Source organism: Myotis lucifugus, unplaced genomic scaffold, assembly GCF_000147115.1.
Source record: "Myotis lucifugus unplaced genomic scaffold, Myoluc2.0 scaffold_114, whole genome shotgun sequence".
NCBI classification, from domain to species: domain Eukaryota; kingdom Metazoa; phylum Chordata; class Mammalia; order Chiroptera; family Vespertilionidae; genus Myotis; species Myotis lucifugus.
This window is the reverse complement of record NW_005871162.1, coordinates 594,964-614,921: the sequence shown is the minus strand read 5'-3', so window position 1 is coordinate 614,921 and position 19,958 is coordinate 594,964. Positions and strand designations below refer to the sequence as shown.

The 19,958-nt window shown below is 36.8% G+C and overlaps 1 protein-coding gene across 2 annotated transcripts in view; it reads right to left on the bottom strand.

Annotated features, from left to right (window-relative positions):
• Positions 1-19,958, bottom strand: part of ANGPT1 (angiopoietin 1) — a 237,599-nt gene that overhangs the window by 35,459 nt on the left and 182,182 nt on the right. For both annotated transcript variants that reach the window (XM_006093322.3, XM_006093323.3), the window contains exons 6-7: positions 14,848-14,949; positions 4,161-4,327 (exon numbers count right to left, since the gene is read on the bottom strand). In XM_006093322.3, coding sequence (XP_006093384.1) covers positions 4,161-4,327; positions 14,848-14,949 — 269 coding nt within the window. The remainder of the gene's footprint in view (positions 1-4,160; positions 4,328-14,847; positions 14,950-19,958) is intronic.

Here is a 19,958-nt window from a genome sequence, read left to right as displayed (position 1 = left end):
GTTTTAAATGGCAGACTTTAACATGTACATATTTTACATTGTTGAAATATATGAAGGAGAGCAAGTAGAGACCAAGTCAGACTGTCTTTTAGAAAAAACATCCCACAAAAGTGTGGAAGATATATTTGAGAGCATCAAGACTGGAGACAGGCAAGCTCTACAATAGTCTGGGTGTCAGATGACGAGGACCTGGATAATACTACCTCTCTAGAGGAAGTATTTAATAATTTCACACTGATTACATGTTATTTCACATGATGTGTTCATCATGACACTCTTACATTATTGTTTTTTCTTATTTATATTCTTCTGGGTTCTATAGATTTTATTTTCTACTGGAGAAAACGATTTAAAATGTCCTTAGAGGATACAAAGAAAATATGTGTATTACATGTACATTTTTAAGCTTATCTATCCATTCACAACATTTATTTTTAATCAAATGTGTCTAGAGCAGCGGTTCTCAACCTGTGGGTCGCGACCCCTTTGGGGGTCGAATGACCCTTTCACAGGGGTCGCCTAAGACCATCAGAAAACACATATATAATTACATATTGTTTTTGTGATTAATCACTATGCTTTAATTATGTTCAATTTGTAACAAAGAAATTAGGGGTCACCACAACATAAGGAACTGTATTAAAGGGTCGCGGCATTAGGAAGGTTGAGAACCACTGGTCTAGAGCATGAGAATTTTTTTCAAATTAGATTTATAGATATGGCTACAGCTATAAGATACATTTTTAAAATATAATTTCTGTCAAGATAGAATATTAAAAAAATAAAACTCTCAAAGAACTTCTGAATTTAATTTGAAAGAGGAAAAATACAGAAAATGTGAAAATATAAAACAAAAACTTAGCATACATCCCAGAGTTTTGATTTCAGTTGAATTGAGCAGGTCAATGACCTAACATCTCAGTTTCTTCATCTTTAAAATGTGTCTAATAATGTGTCAAAAAGCCATTGTCAAGATTAAATGATAAAGTGCTAATGATCATTTCATAAGTTTTAAAATACTATAAAAACATCAGTATTCACACTTCAATAATTTATCTAAACAAGGCACCCTAATTTGGAGAGAAAAACAATGAGCAGAGAAGAAGCACCAAAAGGCAAAGCTGGACATCTGGAGTTCTAACCTCAGGCCACACATGCTTCGCTGGGCCTGGGGAGCCGTCCTGGGCAGGAGTGAGTGATGATACAGGTGGAGAGGGAAGTCACATGGATGTCGCGTCCCTTTCCAAGCTTCTGTTTGGTTTTCTTAGTGTGCTTATTTTTACTAAGCTTATTTTAACTAAGCTTTCACCAGAGCAGGCATTATGTTTTAATGAGTTCTAATTTCCCGTTTGATGCCAACATGAATCTTAGTACTTAATTACACGAGAAGGCGATGATTACAGACCTATTTTCTGCTGAGTCTTGGCAGGAAAGAGGACCAGAGCCATCAGCTTTATTACAGCAGCATAATAAAGTGGAAACCACATTGAACTAGGTAGGAGTCACACATCCCATAGTTGAGTCCTTCTCCCTCCTTGGGAAAAATATTGCATATTTCTGAACCTCAGCTTTCTTTTCATTAAAACCAGAGGTTTGGAATTAAGTTATTAAGTTCCTTCTGGATTTATAGTGCTGATTCTCAAGGTTCATAATACTCCAGAGAAATAAGAATGGAGATCCCAGAGTGTATGCCTCACTCTAGCTGGGAAGACTTGCTTTTTAAAAACTTTTTATTAAATTTATTGGGGTGACATTAGTTAATAAAATAATATAGGTTTCAAGTATACAATTCTAGAATACATCATCAGTACACTGCACTGTGTATTTACTGTCCAAAGTCAAATCTCCTTCCATCACTATATATTTGATCCCTTTACCCTTTACTACCCTCCACCCCTTTCTGTCTGATAACCACCATATTGTTGTCTGTGTCTATTAAATTTTATCTTGTTTGTTCATTTGTTGCTTTTGGTTTTATTCCCCACATATGAGTGGAATCATATGGTTCTTGACTTTTTCCATCTTTTTGATAATAGATCTATGGGTCAAGATCTGAATCACACATTATTGAAGGAATAGGAAATGCTCAGTGAGAGCAGTGGGGGAGAGCAGTGAGACACTCAAAGAGGAAGTAAATGTTTCTTTCTTCATGCAGGTGCAAGAATGACATTCCTACAGTACACTCTAAAGCAGCCATGGCAAACTACGGCCCGCGGGCCGGATCCGGCCCGTTTGAAATGAATAAAACTAAAAAAAAAAAGACCGTACCCTTTTATGTAATGATGTTTACTTTGAATTTATATTAGTTCACACAAACACTCCATCCATGCTTTTGTTCCGGCCCTCCGGTCCAGTTTAAGAACCCATTGTGGCCCTTGAGTCAAAAAGTTTGCCCACCCCTGCTCTAAAGCCTACGTCAGATGCCCACAGTCCTCCTAAACCTGCCCAAAGACTCTTTTGTCCCTTTAATGTCACTCCAGCCTCGCAAGCACACAGATGCATGCGTACACACACACACACATGCGTACACACACACACACACACAAGAACTGAGAGACATTTTGGAATGGAACCAAAGAAAATTCTTCAGGAGCCTAGAAAAAGACTGGACTAATTATTTGCTAGTCCCATTGTCAGGCTGTCTGACATTAGCCAAGTTTCATATAGTTTCAAGTTTCAGGTCAAAACATTTATATAAGAGTACCCCTGATGTTTTACAGTGGTTTTCCTTGTTATGAAAATCTCAAAATATTGACCTCCTTGGAAACATTTCTTCTTACACTCCATTGCATTTTATAAATGTCTCTTTGGTTTCTTGAGTTGCCATTATGTACACCATCCTTCGCTCCCCCCATGAGACTATGAACTCTTTAGATCTATTTCTCATCCTCTGTTGATGTGGTGACATCATTACTGTTTGTTAAGAAAATGATTATTATGTCTCCAAGGATCCAACCCCATACATAACCCATTAAAATAAAATGTGATGTGTTCATGAAAATGTTATAGATTCAAAGTCCATGCTATGTCTCAAAAAGACAAATAAGCAGGAGAAACAGTTGAATTAGGTGGTGGGGGCCACACAAGTTGGAAAAAAAGCAGAAGGCTCTGGTTGCTTTCATTGCATTTTGTGTGCAGCAATGTGCCAACCCTTTAATGCACACAATCGTGTTTCCCTAACTGATGCAGCACAGTCACAATACTCAGAGTTTAAAATCACTGCAACTCTCATTTACTGATTACAAAACTGAGGTACACACAATTACTAATGATGTGCCATGTACCAGGTATTGCATAAATGGGTAGTGACATAAAAGTAACTACAATGTATTTCCATATGTTTAGTGATCTAGTTAGTCACAAAGCTGGACTGTGAGGCCTGGGAGACTATAGACCTCATCACTGACTGCAAAATTGCTAGTACATAGCAGAGTTCCCAGAACATAGAGGTAACATAGTGAGTGTTTGTGAAATGAATTTACCATTTACTTGCCTAACCATTTTCAATGTGTTTCTTTTTCTAGTATATGAGCCGCTCATTGAAAAAAATCAGAGATTCTAACAATTAAGTATATAGATTTTCTACTTTCACATCTGCAATGAAGAACTGTATATATCGATGCCATTATATGGATTTATTTTTGCTTCCTACATTATTTACCAAACAAATCTAAATTATGCTTCACCTCAATTTTTATGCCAATTCATGCAAAAATATAAAATTTTACTCCTCTTTATCAACTTCAAAATAATGTGAAAAAAATAATAATTTAAGAAAAGTAAATAAATTACGTATAAGTAGAAGATCTTTTGATAGAGGGAGTATTTATTTCAAGCCATTGCATTTGAGTCAGTTCTCTGTCATCAGGTTTATGTTTATGAATCCACTGAACCTTTCTAATAGTAACAATAATAATAATATTATGCTTGACTTAATTCCCTATCTTCAAAAATTTGAGCCAACATCAAGATAATCAGTCTGTGAGAACTTTTAAGAAGTCTTTATAGGTTTTTTTTTTTTATCTCTTTGTCAGAGGCCTAGAAAAACAACCTGATTTTCAATTTGAAGGATGCCTTTCATCATTTCTTTTTTTCACACTTCTCCACTAAAACTAGTAACTGGCCAAGGCAGTTAAATACTACAGGGAAGGAGGACTTACCTATAGTTTTGCTTTTCATTTCCTATGTGGAATCTGTCGTATTGCGAATAGGCTTGGTTTCCCTCCCAGTCCATTAACTGGATTCTGAGTGTGTACTGCCTTTGACTGGTCATGGCAAAAATAAACTCATTCCCCAGCCAGTATTCACCCGATGGATTTCCAAAACCCTGCGAAAGAAGACAGAGATGCAGTTGTTACTTCAGAGAGAAAGGTTTTTCATGTCCAGTACTTAACTATGCTCTAAATGATAATTAACATTTTTAAAAGTAAAAATGATTTTTCACATTTTTACACACAGTCTTCAATTACTTACTCAATATTTCCCTACTGTTTCCTCCCCTCCATTGAGGGTTACATCTAATTCTTATTAGAGTAAAACTTTATATTCACATCTGTGTAGATTAGATGTTTTTTTGATTAATCTGGTTAATAAGTTTAATCAGTAAAAACTTTTCTATCATAGCTTGCTTTAGAAAATGTTTATGAAATACTAGTTAATGGAATATTTTAACATAATTAAATATTTCCAATGAATTATGAAGGTACTATCATAGAATTATTTAACAATATTGTTATTATTTGTGTTTTCATTATTATTCAGTAGTCAAATCATGCACAGATAAAACTTAAACAGATTATTAGACCTTTGACTGCTCTAGTTTTAACATTCTCATTATTTAAAATTTAATTTTCAATTGCAGTTGACAAATATTATTATATCAGTTTCAGCTGTATAATACAGTGATTAGACATTTATATACCTTCCAAAGTCTAATACCCATCTGACACCATACATAGTTATTACAATATCATTTACTATATTACCTATCCTGTACTTTACATCCCCATGACTATTTTTATAACTGGCAACTTGTACTTCTTAATCTTTTCACCTTTTTCACCCCTCTCCCCCAACCCCTCACTCATCTGGCCACTATCAATTTATTCTCTGTATCCATGAGTTTGTTCCTATTTTGTTTGTACATTTATTTTACTTTTTAGATTCATACATAAGTGAAATCATATGTATTTGTCTTCCTCTGTCTGATTTATTTCAGAAGAATATTTTCCAGTTATACATTCAATAGGGGGGTTAATATCCAGAATATATAAGAAACGCATACAACTTAGTACCCAAAAATTACAATCTGATTAAAAACTGAGCCAAGGACCTGAATAGATATTTCTCCAAAGAAGACATACAGATGCCCAACAGACATATGAAAAGACACTCCACATCACTAACCATCAAAGAAATGCTAATTAAAATCACAAAGAGATATCACCTTATACCTGTCAGAATGGCTGTCATCAATAAATCAACAAACAAGCATTGGTAAGGATTTGGAGAAAAGGGACCCATTGTGCACTGTTTATGGGTTTTTAAATTGGTGCAGCCACTATGGAAAACAGTGTGGAGATTCCTCAAAAAATTTAAAAATAAAACTACCCTACAACCTGGCAATTCCATTTCTGCATATTTATCCAAAGAAATCCAAAACACTAATTTGGAAAGATATATGCAACCCCATGTCCATAACATTCACATTTTAAATAGCAATCAGAATAGCAATTGTGAATCTAGGACTATAATCATTCACTGGCATGAGTTTGGATTTTGAGGCTGAAGACTGAACATAAGAGCTAGTGAGTGAAGCTAGTGGCTGCTCTATACCTGAATCTCAATGTCTGTATTTTCTTTAGGGCAATCCCAGTCACAGGTTGATAAGTGTTCAAAACAATATCTTTGTGAGGAATAAAAATGTTGTCTCCAAAAGAAAGCCAACTGTTAATGTTGGAGTTGCGAGAGGAAAATAAAGAACCCTAAGCCATTCTAGACTTTGTGTGTTCATAATTGTCTCAGAAATAATTCCTTGGTAACATGTGAAATTCAATGTAATTTTTGACCTACAGGTTAGTCTTCTGACCAGACTATGAGCTCCTTGAGGACAGAAGTTGTCTTGAATTTGTGAATCCTCATAGGATTCACATGCCAGTGAAATACTGGCATGTCCAGACACACTTTTAAAGCTATTCTCCAACTTAACTTAGTTTTTCATTAACTGAACACCCTTCGTCACAATGTTCTGGGTATATGGTCCCCTGAAGACCGTCTATCTATAGCTCAGAGTAAAGATGTAAGACCCATTGAGGTCAGTATTTCAGGGGCTCCTTTCTTTGTTCTTAAGATGCACAAGTCATACTTGACAAAAGTTCCACAGGAACAGGAAATATTAAAGCAAGCTAGGATGTGCTAAGTATTTTACACATACTTATGACAGTTGGTGCCACATCCCAGTGAGAAGGGAGAAGCTTACCTTCTCCAATGAATAAGCAAAACAGAAAGTTACATAGGACTGAAGTCAAAGCATTAGTACACTGTCAGTTGCTGCAGCTGCTGGGAAGAAAAAGAAGACCGGATGCTCCTTGCATTTCCTCTCAGCTCAGACATGTCAAAACCCTCTCTGTAGCCACTTGACGATTCCCTCTTCCATGTAGTCAGAGGAGATTCAGCAATTGCACTAAATGTGAACAGGAGGCTGGGAATGATGAGGTGTTAAGTTTTGGGTCACATATTTCCATGCTGCTGAAAGCATTGCATGGATAAGACTGTCCAGCTCCCCCAGGGAAATGTGCAGAGACCTTGAGCCTCAGAAATGGATGAGCGTTAGTATCTTTCCTAAAGCCTCCATCCCCATCTTGGCATGCAGGTTTGCTTCCCTCTAAGTGAGATTAACATCCGTTCCTAAATGGCTGGCCTTTTTTTCTCACTGAAAATAGAGGAAGAAGCAACTGAAATGTAAGCAACTACATTTGTTTTGAGAAACCAAAATTCTATATCATGCACCTTCCTGAAAAACTATCTACACATGCTCTCATTGTGGGAGCAAAACCTTGGGCTACAATGAATCAAAATGGCTTTGAGAGAGAGAGAGAGAGAGAGAGAGAGAGAGAGAGAGAGAGAGAGAATAGGGAGGAAACCCTCTAATGGCTGAAAGCGCAGTGATGCAGAAACAACTGTTCCATCATAAAGATGAAAAATAAATGAAAGAAGGGGAAATGGGTTCCCACATTAGTAAACTGTCGATTGGATAATTTATCAGGCAGACCATGAATCTGATGCCTAGCAACAAAGGCTTGGCTTTGATTAAACAGCTTCTACTCCCTGTCCCGTTCTAATTTGAAGCCTTTCTGCCACATATGTGCTGTGGACTGTCCGACATTATTTCTGAGCCTGTTTCCTTCTGCAAAATATGGATAAAAATGTTGTTTCCATGTAGAATGTTTTAGAGGAAATGAAATAATAGACCTAAAGCATTTAGGTAAGTGTTGATACATGAGAAGCCCTTAACAAAATTCTAGTTGTTGTGGGTATAGTTAAAGTATATGTCACAATACAGAGTAAGTTTCTGTTTACTTGCTTCTCTCCCATGAGATTGTGAGCTATTTAAGGGTGAGCAGGTTGGTTACTTTCTACTTTGTATGAGAAAGGGAACAAAAATAATAACCCAGAGTCTTGTTTTAGCCTAAAAATTAATAAGGGGATACATAAAAAGTTTTTGGATGCTAGGAACTAATGTATTCTTATGACAAGGATGAGTGATGGTTTATACAAGTGAGTACTAGCATTTTAATCCTAGAAGCTAATCTTTCTATATAAACCCTAATATGCAAATAGACCAAACAGTGGAACAACCAAACAACCAAACAAGCAGTTGCTATGACATGTGCTGACCACCAGGGGGTGTGCGAGGAACATGGGGGGCGGGGATGCCAGGTGAGTGCCAGATGGTGAAGCAGGTGAGCAGGGGCACCAGACCAAGGCGGGCGCCGGTCACTGTCATCGAGGCGAGCCTCTGGTGGTTACTGAAAATTCTTTGCTCCTGTGCGCCACAGTCCCGCCCAGTGCTTGCACCTGCTGCTGGTGCCAGCCCTGATCGCTTGGCACCATCAGCGGGTTTGAATGGCAGCTGCTGGCCCCGATCGCCCCTGAGGACTTTTCCACCTCCCCCTGCTCCTGAGGGGTGATCGGGGCTGCAGCTTGCACCCGCTGACAGCACCAGCCCCGCTCGTACCCGCTGCTGGCACCGGCCCCAATCACTCTGCACCGTCAGCTGGTGCGAGTCGGGGCTGGGGCTGTCAGCACGTGGGAGCGGCTGCGGTGGGAGCAGGGCTGCCAGCAGAGGGGGGACCGGGGGCCGTGGCGGGAGGGGCCAGGTGGGGGTGTGAAGGATGGGCCGAGACCCACCCCTGTGCCCACTGCAGCCTTAGGGCTGACAGTTCCTTTCAAGGTGCATGAATTTGTGCACTGGGCCTGTAGTTATTGAATAAGAAATCAAAACCAACAGGTTGCAATTTGGGCTAATCTATGACATAAACCAAAGGGTAGACTACTTTCTTATTCTTCTGGTTCCTAATACTAAAGAAAAGCTGTCTCCTTCAACTTTTCCCTGTTCCTGCTTAGTTTAATCCTGTTCTCTTTATATCTCACAAGTTGTAGGATCTACAAAAGAGGTAATTTTTGAGATCTTAAACCCATACCAATAAATTGATAGCTCTTACAGTTGCTTTCAACCAAGAGTGCATATCAAAAACAGCTGTGGAGCATTTAAAAATAGAGATGATTTGGTTTCCCCCCATGCTGCTTCTGACTCAGCATGTCTGGGTGGGTTTAGAGATCGCACATTTAAAAGTTTCATAGCTGAGCCTGCTGTATACCAGTGGTGAAGATCCATACAATCGTGATGGGAAATAGCTATTCCTAGGGCAAATTAGAAGGAATATCTTAACCAGATCAAATGATCTAAGTGGTACACAGGGAAGAGATAGGTGTAAAAGCTCATATCATAGCCACGTCCATATTAGAAGGCAAGTTTTGATTAAGTATTATGGACTGTCCTTTAAAAAATTCATATTCACACTTGAAATACAGAGATGGACATTAAAAACAGGTTTACACATTATTGCATATATAACAGCTTGCCACAGGTCTATATTTCACTCCAAATAGCCTGTAATATCCATAACAATAAAAATAAAAGTTTGAACAAAATTCAGTGCTGATACTGAAAAAGCAACAAGTCCTAAGTGAATAAACAATAGTAATAAACATAGAATTTCTTCTTTTTCATAAATGAAATCTAAGAATGCTATAGCATATATTTTTACAAAAAATACTAGAGGCCCGGTGCACCAAATTGTGTGCAGGTACAGTCCCTAGGCCTATCCTGTGATCAGGGCCATCTTCTCCGGCTGCCAGCAGCCGGCCCCGTCCTGGTCCCCTGCACCCACTCGCCGCCACCCACCCCGATTCCCTGTTCGCCATCCAGCGATGGGAGCCTGACGACCAAGGGAGGGACCAAGAGGTTGGCCATTCCTGCCCGCTTGCTGACCCCACCTCTGCCGCCAGTCGCTCTCTGTGTGGGGGGCGACTGGTGGGGCGGGGGCCTTGCCCTGGTGCTGCCTGCATCCCCTGCCACCCACGCTGGGTCCCCGTTTGCCATAGGCAATTGGAGCCTGCTGGCTGGGGAAAGGCACCGAGAGGTGGTCAGTGCACCTCATAGTGACTGGTTGAGCGGTCATTCTGCCATTATGGTCCCTGGGCTTTTATTATATAGGATTGCTTAGCTACGCCAATCACAATCACATGAAAAATTTTTATAACATAATTCAGGTAGGTTATTATTTCTATTTCTCCTTTAGCTCTTTAATGAAAGGCAAAAGGGCAGTAAAATTTAACCTAAACTAATGCTGGCTTAAAATTGGCCTTAAAACCACATTTTGCTTTAAAAAGGCACACAGAGGAAAGACCAATATCCATTAATTTTTGCCAAAACTTGCAGAAATGTTCAGTTGTGGTTTGTATTTTTCCAAGTTAATAAAATCATTGTCTCAGATTTTGTTTTGTCTGATAATGCTCATAGGAAGTGTTGACTTTTTATAGCTGAACACAATTGAAACCAGACACAGTCCATGTATCCTAGGGGTTTCATCTCTTTTCATATAACTAATTAAAGAAAACAGATAAGAAGTCAAGGTTACTGAGCTGCGTTGTCCAAAGGTGCTTTAATTCACAATTCAATCGTGTGTCTCCTCTAACTGCTGAGACAGCCCAAGAGAGATCAAAAGAATGATTTCTTTCCACATTTTAAATTTCTTATAGATTTTTCTCTTTTTAATGTGAAGATGTTAAAATGCAGTTGAAAATGCGCTCTTAATTTCTTTCCAGAAACAAAGAACTCCCAGAAGGTATGGTGCTCAGACTGAAATATTTGTATTTATAGGAAGCTCTGTTTATGGGGGTAATTTTTTTTTTTCAATACAAAGCCAGGTTGTCTCCAGGGCATTAGTCACTACCTTCTATAAAGTTAGGCCACTAGGGTACTGTTTGGAACTCCTAGCTTGATTGGACTTTATGTGCAATAGTACTGCTGATAAGTGTTATTGCTGGAGGCCACTAAATAGTATCCTCATGACTTGAAGGAGTTAATATAGTTCCCTAAGTGCCTCGTTAAAAGGGCCCACTCCAGACTTCCCTCTCGCCAAACATCTTTACAAATCCATAAACCAGATTTTGCTGAATCTCCTCATAAGGAAGTTTAAGTGAAAACAAAGCTCAGGTAAAAGATCTTTGTGGGGTTAAGGCCAATGTTAAGAATCAAATGAGTAGTAAATCCTCCATGTTGAGAGGTTAAAAAATAATAATATATAATATACATTTGTAATTTCATGTGTTGATAATTTTAACATATTTTTTTCTGGAAACTGGATGAGGCAAGAGGCAGTCCTTCGGTATCAGCCAGTATGAAGGGAAGGAGAGTGGAGAGGCAGAAAAGAAGGCGGGGTGGAACTCTATTTCTACACTCAGAGCCAGGGAAAGAAGTGAAGCATCTTAGGTTATACTATGGTAGATTGGTGAAGACTGAGGAGGAAGTGGTGCATGCCAAGAAGTTTCTGTTTTCCCAAAGGATGTACACACCCCAGCAGTCAGTTTTGAGGTGGGTGTGATTGATAAGAACTGGCAGAAGGAGTCTACAGCCATTCTTGGTGGAGTCATGTTTTGTCTGTAGGTGAAAGAAAAGCTCGGGGGGAGACAACTGAAACACTTCCCACCATGTGTTTTGGTGAAAGTTAACCACGTTGTAACATATGATGAATTTTTTCAATTAAAACAAAACAAAACAAAAAAAAGTTGTCAGACTCATTTTTGCCAAAATGTTTCAGAATTTTGGAGCTTATCTCATTTTCTGCCCATGCAGAATTGACAGCTGATAAATTGTTCTAGTTTGAAGAAAACATGATAGTCTTGCTATTTTAAAAAGGGAGAGGGGAAATGTCATAAAAACTATGATTAGAAAATAATTCCTTTTCATTCCAATAATGAAAAAATGCATGACATAAAATGCATATAAGTATATATTTGGCATATAAGACATAAATCAATACCAGACTTCATATGTCAATCTCTCTTACTTATTGTGACTAGTTTGTTATGGCAGCAGATTTCACTATTTTGGAAAGTCATCATGATGACAACTTTATATTCATTTTTCTATTATCATTAATATTCATAATAATGTACTGTAGATTTGCCTAAATCTACATGTATAGTTTGATTCTCAGATGACTTCTTCACATCCCATTTTAGTCATGAAAGTAATCATGAGTTAAGGTGGTTCACAAGATAATATTTTTGGCAGAGTTAAGTAAAAATTTGTCAGTCTTTGGGTAATAAAAATAACTACTGTTGCCCTGACCAGTTTGGCTCAGTGGATAGAGCGTCGGCCGGCGGACTGAAAGGTCCCAGGTTCGATTCCGGCCAAGGGCATGTACCTTGGTTGCGGGCACATCCCCAGTGGGAGGTGTGCAAGAGGCAGCTGATCGATGTTTCTCTCTCATCGATGTTTCTAACTCTCTATCCCTCTCTCTTCTTCTCTGTGAAAAATCAATAAAATATATATTTTTAAAAATAACTACTGTTTATTGAACATTCAGTGCACCAACTGCTTTATTTGCATCTAATCCTCACAACATCCCTTGCAAGGCAGGTGAGGTATTATTTTTACTGAGAAAGTTAGGTATGTGTGAAATGATTTGCCAGAAATCACTTCATTGAAGACTCCAACAGTTAATATAATGCAAGGCCCTCCTTTAGAACTTAGGTTCCTTTTCCACCCTATCTGTTCTTCTAATCAGAAAGGAACGTAGAGCCCAACTGGAATTTCAACATTCCAGTTCTCCACAACAACCCTGAAACATGGTGCTTTACCTTCCACTGGCTGTTTCCACTGATGAGGGTCCTCACCACTTAATAGGCAGCCCATTCATGTTGGAAAGAACCATTAGAGAGTTTTGCTCAGATGAAGTCAAATTTGGCCTCCCTGTAATGTTCCTCCACTCATTGTGGAGATTCCTTCTTTAGAACAATGTTGAAATGCAGATTCTAAATCAGGAAGTCTGGGGCGGAGCTTCAGATTCTGCATTTCTAATAACTCCCAGACAGTGCTTGTGCTGGAGTCCCTGGATCACACTTTGAGTAGCAGGTTCCGGTACTACATACTTCTATCCAGTCAACTAAGCCACTAGCAGACAGGTTTATACCTTATTCTTTTTTCTCCAGGTTAGACAACCAACTATTCGCTTGCTCTACATATGGTTTCTAGATACCGCCCATCCTGCTTGTACCCTCTGGGATACGTTCACTCTTTGGAAAATCTCCAGAATTGAAAGCATATTCTTGATGTAACCAGACCATGGCAGACACCAGTTAGATTCTGAATTTTTGCAACTAAAAACTATTATTAAGTAGACTGCATATATAAGGCTTTGTTTTTGTTAGTAGCCAGCAACATAAAATGAGCTTATAACCAAGAAATCTCTCCATATTTCAAATACTAGGTTCTTAAGCTAGTCACCTTTATTCCATATTCTCACAGTTAATTTTGCATAATTTTGGTCTAGGTAAAAGACTTTACTTTTATCTCTGTAGAATTCTGTATTGTTGGCTTCCTACCTTTCTATTTGGGGTTTATCGTTTATTAAAGACATCAAGATTCCAATTTTGTGAAACTCCAAACTTTATTAACCCACATTCGTAGTGTTCAAGTAAGTATCTGATAAAAATGTTGTAGAAACAGAGACACCACTTGAGATTTCTCTTTATTTATTAAAACGCTTTGTTTACTGTTATTCAACCATCTACAAACCTACTGATGAATAAACTGTGATGTTGACCAACCACAGTTTTTACACATTGTTTATAAGAAAAAACTCAGGGCATTTCTCTTCACCTTTTTCTTTACCTTCTTTCTGAGAGAGGAATTTATCAAAAAATGGTCAAGAGAAGAATTATCCAGACTTAGATGTAAAAAAGTTAAGAATTAGTCCATAAATGAAAATCCCCTTCCATTACTTTGCTTTGACATTCTGTCAATAGATTTTAATACTTAATATTTTAGGCTTTTGGTATGTGATTACTGGATTATGAATTATTTAAACCATCTACTATATTATTTTGGAAAAGTTCATCTTCCAACTTGTTCATTTTCCTCTTAAAATAGAGACAGTATTAACTATAATTCACTATAGGTTTGATATAAAAATTAGAAAAGAATTTATTATAGGTATGGCACATGTTAAGCATTGAAAGGTTAGCTGTGAACATAGTGATGATGATAATGATGCCTGCTGTTATTATGGAGATCCCAATGAACCATGCCTCACAATTTACACTCTTGTGTACTCCTCTCACCTTGAGTGTGGACTAGCCCTGTCATCAACTTTAACCAAAAAAATACAGAAAGAAAGAAAGAGAAAGAGAGAGAGAGAGAGAGAGAGAGAGAGAGAGAGAGAGAGAGAGAAAGGAAGGAAGGAAGGAAGGAAGGAAGGAAGGAAGGAAGGAAGGAAGGAAGGAAGAAAGAAAGAAAGAAAGAAAGAAAGAAAGAAAGAAAGAAAGAAAGAAAGAAAGAAAGAAAGAAAGGAAGGAAGGAAGGAAGGAAGGAAGAAAGAAAGAAAGAAAGAAAGAAAGAAAGAAAGAAAGAAAGAAAGAAAGAAAGAAAGAAAGAAAGAAAGAAAGAGGGAGGGAAGGAGGGAGGGAGGGAGGAAGAAAGGAAGAGAAATGTAGTGAATGTGAAACCATGCTACTTATGGGTCTAATAAACCTTTAAAAAGGCCTGGAAGATTCTATTTTTGTGCTTGAGGGATGCCAACTGCCACATAAAACGTCCGCGGACCCTGGATTACGGTACATGGAGAAGTCTAACCCAGTCACTTGGAGGAGCTCTCAGTCAACAGCCAGCAGTAACTTGCCATCCCTGGGGCCATCTAGTAGCTGTCCTGCTCCATAACCCACAGCCCTGCACAATTCCCTTGTCCTGGCTCATGTACCCAGCCTAGGTCTGAGTTCTAGCTTCCCCCACCCTTATTCAACCAGGAACAAATCCAGGCAATACATAACAGTTCACCAAAGAATTTCAGTAACACATTTTTCTTTCTAATGCACACATGGAAACAATTTACTAAAAATGATTTATGAGTGTCTTGTGTTTAATGAAAATAATGTCACTAATTTATCATTTTATTCTTAAATAACTAAAAAACATCTAAAAATACAAGAGTTTATCACATAGTGTAGTAAAGATAACCTCATGATAAAACATCAAAAAACTACTAAATTCTTCCATCTTACCATTTTATATTCTTTCCAACCTCTTTGGAAATCCACACTTCCATCTTCACGATGCTGTATCACAGTCCAACCACCCCCATTAAGATCCATATTGCAAAATACCTGACAGAAAAGGGGGAAATAAAGTCAAGTAAAGAATTAGGTTTGTTTTAAATAAACATGTATCAGATATGTTTTAAAATAGAAATAAGATAGATAGGCCTATAGATAAAAAGAATAAAAATTACTATGTTGAAAAATGTTAATTTAGACATGATTGGTTATTCGCCTTACATTTGAGTTATTTCTGATTAAATTCCATCAAAGACACATTAGTTACTTATAAATAGTTAAATCTGCCACCTGAAAATTGTGTTTCAGACTATTTAAAAAATTTAAAGATCTTTGTTTTAAATGGCAATAGGTACTTGTGTATGTTCTATTTTTTAAAATATTACTAAAGTTTCCAAAAGTACAGACCATTTTATCACCAAAATGTAAGACTTGAGATTTTTAAATCTTTAGTTAATTGAAATGGCAATATAATCATAATAAAGTTTTAGAAAAACAAATTTTAAAAAATCATTTGTAGTTAGCTATTATATATTTCATTGCATATTAACTTTTATATACTTACATACTACAATAATTATTCATGATGGTTCAGTGTTACATTAGAGGCAAAAATTTGTCCTTGGCATATGGAGAACACATTATTTGCATGAATTTTCGTCATGAACATTAAGAAGAGAATATGACATACTGTATTCCTTCTGACTGCAACAAGCATTTCTTTCCCATGAGGAAAAGTTATCCGACTCTTTCAAAGAGTTATGCTTATTTCAATTATTCTAAATACAATAGTATTTATTTAGAAATTGATTCATTTTCCTCAGAGTCCACCCAGGGAGAGAAGCATATCTGTAATGGGATTATCTTTGGAGAGCAATCACTGTAATTGATGCAGCACGAATGTGGCAGTTTGATTATTCAAGGGCCCAGCGATGGGGAGCACCATTCCCCTGTCAATTGACTTCTAGAGCATTTTGGAGGCTGGCTAAAGGTGTAGATATGATGCAACAGCAGCAGACAGGCTGTGTGGACATAGAGCTAAACTGATTAAGGGAAAACTTCAAGCGTTTTCCCTGAGGCATTAAATGTGAGGCACAGATAGCTAAAGGCTAGGAGAACAATGGCAAAAACTGTCGTTCAAAGGACAAATTATCCATGTACTTCTTCAGAGTGAAAGGAATTAAAAGATACATGCCTATTTGTGAGCATAGAAACAGGTAAACTACTCTCCCGCGGGCTGGCCGGCCTCTAATTTGACAACAGCCACCCATCAGTATGTCTTCCCAATCTCTAGGAACTGACTCACCTCCAAGATTATAAATGTGGAATCCCCCACTCTAGTTCCCCCTCAACTAATTCCTTAAACCTTCTGTACCTATTAATTATCCTCAACATAGGCTCCAGCTAGTCCTTTGTCCTCCTTAATTCTAATCCATTCATTCACTTATTTCTCACTCAACAAGCATTTTTGGCATTGATTCTGTGTTACAAATGGTTGTTAATGATAAATAAAATATGGGTCATATCCTGAAAAATGCCTAAAAGTTTCAACAGTGACTACTCCTATGGAATTAAGAAGATGCAGGAGTCCACAATTTTCAGCCCTTGTGAACTGCAGAATGATGAAGACAGTGATCAAAATGAGAAATTTAAGGAAGAGAGCTAACATATGAGAAAAAGAAAATGATTATGGTTTTAAACATGTAGAGTGTAAAGTAGGATAGCCATCCAAAAGGGGGAGTTATTGATCAGTTAGAGATGATTTGTTGAAGATAGACTATGGATCAGAGAATAAGGGAATAAGAAAGGAATAGCCATTAACTATAGCATGCTCTTTTTAAGGGTCAGATAATTTAAACTCTTTACATGCATTTTCTAATTTATCTTACAACAACCTTATGATGTAGGAATGATGATTATCCCCATTTTACAGATAAAAACCTAAGGCTTAAGTACTTCAATAATTTACCAATGGTTATTATTAATAATAAGTGCTGGACCCAATATTTGAACCTCAGGTCTACCTAATTCAAAATGGATTGGGAGTAATATGCTCAAAAATAATAGTTGATAGTTTGATGGTGGGTTATGTAAAGATGAAAAGAAAAAAGTGGAAAGAGATATGTGTGGGGGAGGAGGAAGCAGGAGGATCCAAGAAAGGGCTTCGTAAAGCAACTGATGGAGATAAAATACATTAATAGCCTTTAAGAGGACAGGGACTTCATTTTATTTGCTACTTTTACCAGTTCCTAGAGCAGTGCCTAGCCCATAGTGTGTACTAAATGAGTACTTGTTGAATAAATAGAGATGCAAGAAGGAAAAAGAAAAAAGAAAAACTTATGCAAAACAAAAAGGGGATGAATTTTGAGTTGGGGAAGTGATCAACTTAATCAAATATTCCAGAGAAGTCAAGACAAACAAAGATTAAGAAAATACACCCTCAAATTTAAAATGAAGGCGCTATTAGTGACTTTGAAGAGAGAGAGTGCAGGATTCCTGTGACAATGAAATCCAGATGGCACAGTTTAAAGAGGGAACAGGTGGTGATTCAAGACAAGTGGCCAAGGTGGAACTTTCCTGGTGAAACTTAAGAGTAAGTGATAATGTCAAGAATGTGGTTTGCTGGGGGAAACTGATGGCACCTGTTTCTTAATTAAATTCTGGACTAGCTAATCCAGAATTTTTTAAATAGATTTTTATATTTTGATGGACATTGATTGCCTGAAATTTTGTCAAACTGTGTTTGCAAACCTATAAAGTTCACTTACATACTCGGGGCTAAGAAATAACTCCATTTATAAATATAGAGTGTATAGAGAAAACGATACTCTGTACAGTTTTTATTATATTATCTGTTCTTAAAATTCTATGAAAAGTTTTAGAATCACTTACAAAGTTTAGAAAAAGATAACCTTACTTTTAAACTAAGATATCCAGTGACTTAAAAATGCTGTTTTGAGAACCCTTCTGAGAGAAAAAGCCAGAGCAAGTCAGCTACATGGGAGATGGAAGTTACTCAGGAAGACACTGTTTGGAAGTTGAAGTGCAGAGAAATGAGCGGGTTGAGCATTTACTCTATAATTCTTGTTAGGACTCAATAATAACAGACATAACAGGCCCCATTTGTTATTTATGGGCATAACAGAACTGAATAGCACTTTGGTCAGGGGATGGACTTGGGTACTAGATTACCTGTGTTCAAATCCCACCTCTACTTTCTCTCTCTTAGATATTTTGCAAAGACTAAATGAGTCAATGTATATAGAGTTTTTAGAATTGTGTTTAGCACACATTAGGTTTTGCATTCCTCACATAAAATATGTATTTATATTATGCACTATACACTCTGTATATATATCATATATTACAGTACAATTTACTATTTGTATATAACTGCATATAATGAATGTACAAAGCCAAAATACAGGGTGTCCAAAAAATGTATATACACTTTAACAGCTGATAGCTCAATTTTGAAAATGAAATGTATCTTAATAAACACTGCCTTTATAGTTATTCAAAGTGTATTTACACATTTTTGGGACACCCTATATCTATAAATTCAGTAAACTGTCTTTAAGATTACGACTACCAGCTTTTTGTTAATAATCCTGGCATTACTGATCTTTGCACATGTTACTTTTTTATTACCATGCATATATTTAAAATGTTGGATTCACTCTAGGAAAAAAAGAAACCGTGCTATTTCTAGTCAGAAGAAAAATAAAAAGCCAATGATTAATAGATGAAGGAAGTTCAAGAAAAAAGGTGGTTGGTTTCAAAAGATTTGAGACATAAAATGACTTGAAAAGTTCATTTGCCATTATCGTGTGGTCTGCGCTATCTTCCTATAGACAAGGGCTTCCTACATTTACTATGCTGCTTGCATTTATTGATCATATGACTTGGGCTTAACTCTATCCAAGAAAAGATTGAACTGGCTCCTATCCCAGGCAAGGTCAAAGCTTTCAAGCATTAAATACCTTTTAACATAATACGGAGATTTAAACCCAAACAAAAAGTGGAAATTTGATTCACATAGTTCTTATTTTTTATGCTCCATACAAGTTGGAATGATTAGACTTGTGGATGTTAATTATTTTTCCATAACCTTAAATAAAAAAGGTTCAAAACATTTGTCATAGTCCTTTTCTAAGAATTAGGGAAGTTGTGAACTCAGAAATAATCTTTTAATACTTTACAATAAGGAGAGTTATAATTTAATGTTGTTTTTTTTAAATGAAAGTAAGCTAGGGATAGGGCATTTGGTTTTAGAAACTTATGAAATGAAAGAAAAAAAATCTCATTTCCAGCTACTATGCATAGAAGAGAATTCAGAGAGGAAAATAACCACAAGCTATTAATAATATCAAAGTAAAAAATGTATATGTAATCTAATTCTCATTGACTATGTACTTGAAAAATTAAGTAGTCCTAGAAAACTGCCTTTGGCTTCCACATTACATTTGAAAATATAACACTTTTCTAACCTTTGCAGACATCCTTTCTTGGCAGGGAATGATGGCGGTCAAAACTGCAATTGCATAAAAATTATCTATACTTGCAATTCTTACTCTGCCTAAAATAGCCCAATTTTATTGATTGGCCCATATCCCATATCATAGATATTTGAACTTTTTGTTTTCTTTTGTTTTTATATAGGTTTGCCTTGAGTTTCTGATCCTTGCTACAACTTCCACAAGAATCACAATGAGCAAAAATTTGCTAAATAAATCCAAAAGTATCACCAAGCTTTATATCTACAAAGCACAATCTCTCACAAAGTTTAGAAAAAGATAACCTTGGAAAAAGATATCTACTTGGAAGGATGAATTTTCTAAGCACTTTTTATAGAATTGAAAGAATACCAATGATTTCTATAAAAATAGAAGAATAAAATGGATTGTAGGGTGAAAGGGTGGCTTATAATCAGAGCATAAATCAATTTTACATAATTTTTTATAATAAACTATTCTAAGTCACTCATATAGGTTCAAACAGTGCTACTTTAGTCACCACTTAATAAGTAATTGTCATACTTGGCCCCTGTTAAGATAGCA